At 40.9% G+C, this 11,416-nt stretch overlaps 2 protein-coding genes across 2 annotated transcripts; one reads left to right on the top strand and one right to left on the bottom strand.

Annotated features, from left to right (window-relative positions):
* Positions 1-109: 109 nt before the first annotated feature.
* On the bottom strand, positions 110-3,619 carry LOC121792898 (putative pentatricopeptide repeat-containing protein At5g06400, mitochondrial). The gene has a single exon (XM_042191031.1). The coding sequence runs from the start codon at positions 3,570-3,572 to the stop codon at positions 468-470; it is 3,105 nt and encodes a 1,034-aa protein (XP_042046965.1). The 5' UTR covers positions 3,573-3,619; the 3' UTR covers positions 110-467.
* Positions 3,620-4,326: 707 nt separating this feature from the next.
* On the top strand, positions 4,327-8,127 carry LOC121792899 (U-box domain-containing protein 44-like). The gene is made up of 4 exons (XM_042191032.1): positions 4,327-4,599; positions 5,359-5,919; positions 6,004-6,313; positions 6,398-8,127. The coding sequence occupies exons 2-4, from the start codon at positions 5,365-5,367 to the stop codon at positions 7,975-7,977; spliced, it is 2,445 nt and encodes an 814-aa protein (XP_042046966.1). The 5' UTR covers positions 4,327-4,599; positions 5,359-5,364; the 3' UTR covers positions 7,978-8,127.
* The last annotated feature ends 3,289 nt before the right edge of the window (positions 8,128-11,416 follow it).

An 11,416-nucleotide genomic window follows, 5' to 3' on the forward strand; every position in this document is an offset into this window, starting at 1 on the left:
TATAGCACATGTATGTATTATGCTACAAGAAGTAACATACAAACAAATTATAGTAACTAAAATTTAGAATTAGATGGTGTGTTGAAACAATACAACAAATATATACTAGTAACTGTTTTTTACCGTATTCCAATTAGTTATAAATAATATTTTGAAGATGGATATCCTCAACAATACATAGAGTGAGAATGCTCAGTAACAATTTTATCTAATCTATGCTACAATAAAAAACTAGAAAACAAAAATGGGACAGTGTTACACCAGTGTTTTAAAAATCAGACCGGACCGGCCGGTTGGACCGGTTCGGCCGCAAACCGGTGACCTTTCCAGTCTGGTTTGGCATCTTAAACCGTCAGACAATTGAGCCGTTTTGAACCAGTGAAACCGGACGGTTCGGCTGGAAACCGCTGCTCGGAAACATAAAAAAACAATGTTTAGAAAAAAATAATACTAATGAACAAGCATGCCTATGTTACCACTTGTCTTCTTCTTTTGAGATCCAACTTCTTCTTTAGAACAGCCTGTGCAAGATTTGGTTTTCCCTCTCTATTCAGTCCATACATAATCGTTCGAAAGTTGACAGTACTCGGGACAATTCCATCACGCAGCATTTCGGGGATAAGTGTGAAAGCATCCTCTGACTTGCCGGTTCCACAGAGGCAATCTATGAACATAGAATAAGTCTTGAAATCAGGCAACGGGCCTTCCCTTTTCAGACGGTGGAAAACATCCCAAGCCTCACCAACCTTCCCCAATCTCACGTAACCGCACAACAGAGCTGAATACGTGACTACAGTAGGCTGACAGCCGTGTACTTTCATTTCTTCAAGAGTAGCCAAAGCTCTGTTTATGTCTCTATCTTTAAAGAAATGAACAATCAAAGATGTATACACGTGAACAGTAGGGTGAAAGCCGAGTTGCTTCATACCATTTATCTTTTCCAACGCCTCCTCTGCCCGCCCCTGTCGTAGCAAGCCATTAACAAGACTACCGTAGGTATACTGTTGCAGGAGATGCTTTTCGCAGCCAGCTTCATCGACTAGGGCTAAAGCATCATCCAGCTTCCCTGCACGACAAAGGGCCCGAACATACAAGGAGTACGACAGTGGAATCGAGAAACCAAATTTGTGTAAAGATTCAACGCATCTTCTGGCATCCGACAATCTATTGACTTCACATAAACAGCCAACATAAGCCTCGATCAATTCTTTACATGGAACAAGCCCCGCTTGCACCATTTCCTCATATATCTGGATCGCCTCATCAACTTTGCGGCCCTTCTTTCCACAAAGCGAGGCTATCATAGAGAAATACGTGCTTTTGGTTGGTTTACATGTGCTCAGCTTCATCTCTCTAAAACAACTCAAAGCCAGATCCGTCAACCCTGTTCGGCCATACTGCATTATCATGATTGTCCATGAGTCAGGTGTTATCAAGCAGCCTCGTCTCCTCATCTCATAAAACAAGCTTTTCATCTCCTTAAAGTTTTTTCCCTGACCAGCAATTTTCATGGCCATGTTGTATGATTTCTCATCGTGACTGTAATTAGGCTGTTTCCCAATCCACGCAAAGAACTTCAAGGCAATACCAATATCAAGTCTGGAACTTCGTAAAATTTCCACAACAAGGTCTGGAGTAAACTGGAACTCGAGTTTATCTAGCTTCTCTTGTACAGAGCACCAATCATCCGAGGATGATAAAATTAGGCGAACTTCTTGTGCATCAGAGTAGTCATCTCGTCTCATTTCAGACTCCACAAAGCAAGCCGGACTTCTCTGCAGCATTGGATTCGTATCCAACATTTCTGATTCACTGCACTGATCAGCATTTTTCCCGTTTACACTTCTATGACAAGATGTACAATACCTATTAATAGCATTCACTTTCTCTACTTCTCCTTTCTTCTCAAGATAAGAACGAACCTCACTTAATATCTCGTCTACATTACTTAGTTTGCAGACCTGCATTTCATTCAGAACCTTAACAACCTCATCTGCTTTGCATATCTTACACATCTCCTTAATGAAAACCGAATACGATTTTGATGAAGGCCTAATCCCCATCTCAAACATACTCCTAAACACCTCCAACGCCTCAGAAACCCGATTTTGCTGAACATAACCAGCTGCAACAGCAGTTATAGCCACACTATCCAATCTCAATCCCAACCGAAGCATCTCATTGTACAGCTCCAAACCCTTATGAAATTCACCCTTCCAGAAAAAGTGTTGCATCAAATTAGTGTATGTGGAGACCAACACATTTCCATACCCTTTCGCCTCTTGAAAAAGACCGAATGCCTCAGAAACTCGATTTCTCCCCAAATATGCACTAATAAGGATTCCGTATATGTTCTGATCAAATACATCTCTCTTCTTCAGTATCTCAAGTATCTCCATCGCGTCTTCAATCCTATCTCTGCTACAAAGCCCTTTCACCAACGCCTCAAACATCCCCATGTCAAGTGAGACGTCTTTATTCTCCAGATCACGAATCAACTCCAACGATTCAGTGATCTTCCCTGCTATACAAAAACTCTTTAACATCATACCATAAACTCGAGATTCGGGTATCTCAGATTTGATCATGTTTTCACCAACCAAGCGAGCAGCATCAATATTTCCACACAATGCAAAGCATTTCATCAACTGTTTACACAAATCCACATCTAATTTCACCTCATTACGCACCATATCCTCATAGAACTCCAACGCAATGTCAGCCTTTCTAGCATTGCAGAGCGCCCGCAGCATTGTTCTGTATGCTACCGCATCAGGCTCGACACCAGCTCTCTTCATCTCGTGGAACGCCACCAATGCTTTCCCAATCCATTTTCTACTGCCATAGCACGACACAAGAACCGTCCACGTCTTCAAATCCTTCTCACAAGAACCCTTCCCCATTTCATCAACCAACTCCTCAACCAACCCAAACTCCTCAGCTTCCCCGGCTACATTTATCATCACATTGAAGGTGTTGGTCGTGTGTCGAAACCCTTCTCTGCTTTTCACCCAATTGAAGAACTTTAATCCCAATTTGGGAACTTTGAAACACTTCTTCAGCACATCGATAACAACCTCTTCGCTATATCTACAATCAGCATTTTCCAACCGTTCCTCCATTGAAAGCGAGCTGTTCTCGCACCTAACAATCTCAATCACTTTAAGAACAACTGGACCAACATCTATCACCTCGATTTCATTCAAAACCAAAGACTGATCCTTTTTCTCTTCGGCCTTTCCACAAACACCTTGCAGCCTACACGGATTTGATCCCAAATTTGCCACATTTCCTTCAAAGTTGACATCTTTCATTGCTGAAAACACACAAGGAGTGTTTCTTTCAAATTCAATGCCTTCACTATCCATAATTTTGAGGATCTCACAGAAAAGTGGATCCCCGTGCTTATTTTGATCACCATCTTTGCATACCTTCTTCGAATTTTTATGAGATTTTGACGAAAAATTCGAAATGCAGGTGAGCTGAACAACTCGAGATGACAGAAATTGAGAGTTCGACAAAATTTTGTATGAATTGGAATTCAAAATTCCACATTTAAATAAGTTCTTCATTGTTCTTGGCAATAACTTTAATTTGTGACACTTTCTATAATCATGGGCTAAGCGAATTTGCACAAAAAATAACTGTTTTGTTATGATTTTAATTAGGAAATGATAAATACTCTTAAAATTTAGTAAATCCTAATTTATTTACAATTTTATTAATTCATAATTGTCCCAAAGTAATTGATTATTTTCCCTTTGATTACACGTGTAAAAAATGGATTCATTGTATTCTCATCTAGCAGGTTAAATCATGATATTTTGTTGATGGATTTTAAGCATAAATCAAGTGTTTTTTAATGTGCACTAATGGTTTGTTTTATGACTTTTGAGAATATTAAATCACCAATATTCTTTTTTTTTCAATTGTGGAATAATTTAGAAAAAATAAAATTTAATACTATTCCAATTTCAAAGATCATAGAACAAACTAAAATTTAACCAAACATCATCATTTGAATAACTCTAAATGAATATTGTTTTTTTTAATATATTCAAATACCAAATAATCTTGTTCCACAAATTCCTTCCTCTTCTTAACCATATTCACAAATCAAAGAAATTACAACCAAAATAGATCAACGAGCATAACTAATTTTTCCTTTTAAAGAAACACAACTAAATTCTAATCAATTCCCACACACATTCGTCACAGCTCTACGTAGTTACATTCAAAAAAAAAAACAGGTAACAAAGAATAAGTGACTACTCATTTCTCAGTCAACTCACACTTCCACCTATTATTACCTTTAAACAAATCATTCAGTATTTCAGTTGATTGAAATCTGTATCACTGTAGTTCAACTTTAATAATCAGATAACACTCCAACAAAACGATCTTTCTTGTTTTCTTCCCCTTTTGTCTTTTCCCTTCACCTTTTTTCCAACACCTGCCACCTCTTCTCCTTTCCCATCTCCGCTCCATGATTCAAGATTCATGGAGGAATCTGAAGTTTTGATTTTTCGCAATTGGCTTCAATTTTCTTGACTTTTTTTTGCACCAATTGGGAGTTACCAAAGCTGTGTTCTTTTTGAGGTAATGGATCTGTGTTTTCTTGCAAGAATGTAGCTTTTGGGGTTTTGATTGAATGTTTTGATTTTGATTTGATTTGGTTGGATTGGATTGGGAGTTTCTTGATTTTTAGCTTGTGGGGTTGGATTGGTGCTCTAGTTTAATTTAGGGTTTTAGGTCAGCTTGATTTTGAGAATTCTTGCAAATTTGCTTTTAATTGGTGTTGAATTAGCTATTGCAATAAGTGATCATAGTTGATTCCTAGTAAATTTTACTATGAATAGATGAAAGTTTAGGATTTATTTGCTAGGGCTGTTTTGTGCTCATTTTCTTGTTGTTTAGTGGCTGGATCTAGACTATCAGTATCTTAGGTGGAATGGAGTAGGAACTAGAACACGCGATTCGAGCTGAAAATCGTAGTGAAAGGATGTAATGTGAAGTGGCTTTCATAAGAAAATCTTCACCTTGAGAAGTTGTGTAGTGCTAAGTTGTGTAGATGAAAGTTAGGTTTGATGTGTATAAAATTTACTTCTTGTCTTGTATTTGGCCATTCGGGGATGATCTAAAACCCGATCACGAGCTCTGTTACCAATATCCTAGGCAGAATAGGAACTATGTACGCTCTTTAATTTGCATCATGTGTAACAGATTGTTCTGTTTTAGGTCAATATGCTATTTAAATGATAGGAGCTAGGAATGCGTTGTCTGGATTGAATAATCGAGGTGGAAACAATGTAATGAAGTGTTTCTTGTGTTGAATTTTGTTTTGTTTCCTTTTTCTAGGCTTCTATGGCAGGAAACTGGGACTCGAGCTACGAGCAGGGGGGGCAGTCGGATGACAGCCACCATTTCGACAGATTACATCTAGAGCCGATCTATGACGCATTCATATGCCCCTTGACGAAGCAAGTGATGCGAGATCCCGTTACCTTGGAGAACGGGCAGACATTCGAGAGAGAGGCCATCGAGAAGTGGTTCAAGGAGTGCCGGGAGAATGGGAGGAAGCTGGTGTGCCCGTTAACGCTGAGGGAGTTGAGAAGCACAGAGCTAAATCCGAGCATAGCATTGAGGAACACGATCGAGGAATGGAATGCAAGGAACGAGGCAGCTCAGATCGACATGGCTCGTAGATCCTTATCCCTGTCAGCCCCGGAGAGTGATATCATACTGGCTCTGAAGTTCGTCCAGGACCTCTGCCTGAAAAGCCACTCGAACAAGCACGTGATCCGCCATGCGGAGCTGATACCCATGATTGTCGACGTACTGAAGAGCAGCAGCCGGAGGGTCCGGTGCAAGGCTCTGGAAACGATTCGGATCGTGGTGGAGGATGACCCTGATAATAAGGTTGTCAGAGGTTAACATTTGTTGCGTTTTAGTTGCTTACCTCGAATAGTTTTTCCGTTGGCTCATGGTGTTGTGGTTTTGCAGGATATAATGGCAGAGGGCGACACGGTAAGAACGGTGGTAAAGTTCATGTCGCACGAGCAGTCGAAGGAGAGAGAAGAAGCTGTTGCTCTACTGTATGAGCTCTCTAAATCAGAGAGACTCTGTGAGAAGATTGGATCAGTAAATGGAGCTATTCTCATATTGGTAGGGATGGCTAGCAGCAACTCGGAAAACGTCTTGACCGTCGACAGGTCTGAACGGACGCTGGACAACCTCGCTCATTGCGAGAACAACGTGCGACAGATGGCCGAGTGTGGCAGATTGCAGCCCCTTCTGCACCTGCTACTCGAAGGTGTGCGTTCGATTAATCTTCCACGCCTCAGACTCTCGTCGGAGTGCATTGTTAACTCGTGTTGTTGCTTTTGATCTCTTGCAGGATCCGCAGAGACCAAACTGTCGATGGCAGCATTGCTCGGTGAGCTGGTGCTGAACAACGAGGTGAAGGTCTTCGTGGCGAGGACCGCTGGCTTCTCACTGATCAATCTGATGAACAGTAGCGACGTGAAATCGAGGGAGGCCGCGTTGAAGGCTTTGAACCAGATCTCGTCGGATGACACGAGCGCGAAGGTCCTGATCGAGGCGGATATCCTTCCGCCCCTCGTCAAGGATCTCTTGACCGTTGGGGCCAAGCAGCTGCCGATGCGGCTGAAGGAGGTTTCTGCGACGATTCTCGCGAATGTGGTGAACTCGGGTTACGATTTTGACTCAATCGAGGTTGGGCCGGACCACCAGGTCCTCGTGTCGGAGGAGATCATCCATAACCTCCTCCATCTAATCAGCAACACTGGCCCTACGATCGGGTGCAAGCTTCTCCAAGTGCTCGTAGGGCTCACCAGCTCGCCCTCAACTGTGTACAGCGTCGTTTCCGCCATCAAAAGCTCCGGCGCTCTCATCAGCTTGGTGCAGTTCGTCGAGGCGCCTCAGCGAGATCTGCGGCTCGCCTCGATCAAGCTTCTTCAGAACCTCTCACCGCACATGGGGCCGGAGCTGGCCGACTGCCTGCGCGGCGCCTCAGGACAGCTCGGTAGCCTGATCCGAGTGACGTCGGAGAATGTAGCGATAACGGAGGAGCAGGCTGCGGCGGCCAGGCTATTAGCCGATCTCCCGGAGAGAGACGCCGGCCTGACAAGACAGATGTTAGAAGAGGGCGCTTTTGAGCTCTTCATCTCGAGAATAACTAGAATCCGGCAAGGCGAGACCCGAGGGAGCCGGTTCATGACTCCGTATCTCGAGGGGATCGTCAAAGTTCTATCGAGAATCACATTTGCCCTATCCGATGAGTCAGGTGCCGCCCGTGCGCTTTGCATTGAGCACAACCTCGCCGCCCTCTTCATCGACCTCCTTCAAATGAACGGCCTCGACAACGTGCAGATGGTGTCCGCAATGGCCTTGGAAAACCTATCGCAAGAGTCGAAGAACCTGACGAAGCTGCCGGAGTCCACCCCTCCGGGCTTCTGCATCTCAGTCTTCTCTTGCCTGACCAAGCCTCCGATCATCACTGGACACTGCAAGGTCCACCGCGGCAAGTGCTCGTTGAGAGAGACGTTCTGCCTTTTGGAAGGGCAGGCTGTGGACAAGCTCGTCGCGCTCCTCGACCACACCATGGAGAACGTGGTGGAGGCATCGCTTGCGGCCATTTGCACCTTGTTGGACGACGGAGTGGACATAGACGAGGGTGTCCATGTGTTGCTCGACGCCGAAGGGGTGAAGCCTATACTCGATGTGCTGCTTGAGAAACGGACGGACAGCCTGAGAAGGAGGGCCGTCTGGGCCGTTGAGAGGCTGCTGAGGAACGAAGAGATCGCCTACGAAGTGTCGGGCGATCCCAATGTCAGCACAGCGCTCGTGGACCTGTTCCAGCACGGAGACTTCCGGACCCGGCAAATCGCCGAGCACGCGTTGAAGCACGTCGACAAGATCCCAAACTTCTCCGGTATCTTCGCAAACATCTCTTGATGAATTTGGAATCGATGTAGTTTGTGAAGAAAGTATTTAGTTGCAGGTAAATAACTTTGTTTTTTTGTATTGATTGAACATTTTTTTCTTCCCATTTTTGGAATGTACCTGTGTTTATTGCAATAATTCCTTGCTGTATTTTGTGTCAAAGTCTTGTTATAAAGATTATGCACTGTTTTCACAACTTGTAGATTTTTATTTTATTTTTATTTATTGATCTTGATTTAGTAAACATTGAATGAGTAAACAAATTACATCATTATACAAAAGAATACAAACACAAACTAAGAAAGATAGGCAATGTGTGACAAAAACTACCAATTTCATTAGAAATAATCAATCAAGAAATGATAAGAAAAAAGATTAAGCCATGATTCATTTCTTCAAATCTACCTCACTTACAAACGCAGAACAGCCATCGATTTGGTCATGCACGACGACGCGTCAAAGATCGAGAGCCTCCAGTTGGCCGAAAATCTTGAACATCTTGACTACAAAACGAGGTCTTCATCGGCCCACGATCACGGTGTTCTAGTCCATCGAAGCATCCGGGTGCAACGGGACCGCCTTGCAAGAATGGTGCAGGAGATCGAGCTCCCAAAGCTTCCGGAACTGCCTTGTTCCTCCCGATCTTGCCGTCGCCTTCGCACCATGAGACATAGAGCATGAGGAGACGGCCCTTGCATGAGACGAGCTTCAGATAGTGCACATGGGGCAACATAGAGTCGTCTCAATCCTGATTCAGTGTCCCCGTCGATGTTGTACCTGGCGAGGTGGTCACTACGTAGAAGATTCCATTAGCACGCTTTTCTCATAGTTGTGACAACAGACTTTCAAGTTGTGACTTTGTATCACAATTATATATCTAAAGATGAACATATAGCTTAAAGATCGGTTGCAGTCCAATTAATATAAAGTGACCCTGAAAGAATATTGAAAGGAAATTTTTATTTATTAATATTAACATATTTTTATATTTGTATTAAAAGTTCATATGAAGATTCTATATTGGAAACATATCCACAAAAAACATATCCGCAACACTCTAGGAGGCTTCGTTCTTCAGCTTGGTTGAAAGTTACAAAATCGGGTCAACCTCTTCACTTCAAAAACATATACTCATTCCATATAGAAATGGCAATGTGGTGCATCCTTACCACCCGTCCCCTCCCCTAGTTGTTGGTCGTCTCTATTTTAGCAGAGTTGAGTTTTCCAATAAGAATTCGGCTCATGTCTTAAGACTGTGTCAACAAAATCCGATAAACGGATACCGCATACTTGATCTTTGATGTAGTGCCGGCGACTCCATTCTTCTTCTTCTTCTTGCGGTTGAAGTAATTGTTCTCTGGCTATGCTGATTGATTAATAGAACTAAATGAGAAGAATGTATTTCAATTCTTCTTGTATGTTGTTTGATTAATAGAACTAAATGAGAAGAACGTATTTCAATTTATAATGGTTTTATAAAAGCACAATCCATGTGCTTTTTGATTTGAGACGTTCTTCACAAAATCATAAGTCAATCGTAGCATTCATCTAAAAAGTATAAAATCACACATCAATCTTAATGATCATCGAAAATCATAAAAATATTTTCTAGTAGGTTCTTAACTATAAAAAAAATCAATTTCTCATGAGTTCTAAAATATTGATACTATAAAATTCAACATTTTTCAAGAGGGGGTGGATTGAGTGAAGGATTATTATTTTGTTAGTCATGAAAAGTCTTGGAAAAGTAGTCTATACCTAATTCATAGTTTTATAAAGAAATCGCACATTAAGTAAATCTAAATAAAAACAATTAAAGATAAAAAAAAATGAACAAGACTAATATAAATGTAATTCGTTTAAAAATAATCCGATTAATACAACATATCACTAGCAAAAATTCTCATACAAATATAACTAAAAACTATAAGAAATCAGCATGTCACAAGTTACCTTCTAAAGCTCCTTTGAGAAGATTCTGCCCCATCTGCCGATATGCTCCACCTCACTCGGCTGACGGGGGCGATCTCGATCCGAGGAGACATCTCGATGGATCTGCCGCGCTTCCCCAGCACAGCTCGACAATCTCCCGCATTGGCAACTATCATTTTTCTGCAAACACGGATATGATTATGCAACCAACATTTCTCGTGAAGAGTTTAACGTGAAACTCGTCAAAGCGTTCCAACTCTTCTTGTTAATTGATTTCAACATTGACCGTTTTTTGCCAGGCAACATCGAGAATAAAGGTCGGAAGTAACATACTATGGTATTAATGTAACGTGATCCACAATTACGTTCACATGATACAGAAAACTACAATGTCGAACCATAAACAATTGGACCAATATTCACAAATATGGAATATCAACTAAATTAGGCGTGTGCTAACTCAACGCACAAACATGATACACGCACTATTCAGCCTTTGTGGAAAGCAGAAATTCTAATTCAAAGCTGCACATATATGACTCAAATCCTAAATTAAACTACAGAGAAACTCAAATATTATAATTGAAACTCATCATAATAGAATTAAAATGTTGAGGTAAAAAGCGGAAATTGCAAATAATTTTAAAAAAAGGAAAAAAAACCCGCGGACGACAAAGGAAAAGAGAAGGAAGAAAATTGGGCGAAAATGGAAAGAAAAAGAATCGCGAATTGTTGTTGCCGGAAAATTGGGTTGTTGCCATTTTTTGTTGGTCGATTGGTGGAGTTGAATCCCAGCCGTCAGATCCTGTTGCAGTTTTGTGAGGGTGGGTTCGTTGGCGGCAGTTAAAGCCGGCCTTCGCCACGTGGCGATGACGGTCTTAGTCAAAATTGAGGATTATCAACTTGTTGGAATTTTTTATTACCAAAAAAACACTCCTACGTAATAGTATATTCTGAAAGGTTTGAACTTTTTTTAGTTATTTAACAAAAAAATCATTCTTCATAATACTCTACGATATATTGCTAATATTTTTTAATCAAATGACATTTTATATAAATAAACGTTATTGTTTAATTTATTGTTGATATTCACATTTGATTTTTCGATTTTTTCAGCTGATTTTAAAAGTTGCAGGGTAAACTGAATTTTGACTAAAGTTCCTAAAAGATTGAAGACATATAGAGAGAAAATTGGTTGAATGTAATTAGTTATAGGTGGACGCGGTATTAATGGATATAATAAGGGAGAGATAATGAGTTTTGTCTTGATTTTTCAATATTCTTAATGATATAATATAATGTTTGATGTAATGTGGTTTTATAATTGATCACTTAATATTTATATATTAGTAATACGAAATATTACATGGCACGTCGTTGTCTTTGAAATAAGGATACCATATAAGATGTACTCTTATTTAAAGATGTACTTTAACATCAAAAGTTGGAATAGTGCTCACAACATGATTGTGAAATGTTGAAATTTGAGTTTTAATTTCTCACATGTTCTAAATATATA

The sequence above is a fragment of the Salvia splendens genome, chromosome 2 (assembly GCF_004379255.2).
Source record: "Salvia splendens isolate huo1 chromosome 2, SspV2, whole genome shotgun sequence".
Classification (NCBI taxonomy): domain Eukaryota; kingdom Viridiplantae; phylum Streptophyta; class Magnoliopsida; order Lamiales; family Lamiaceae; genus Salvia; species Salvia splendens.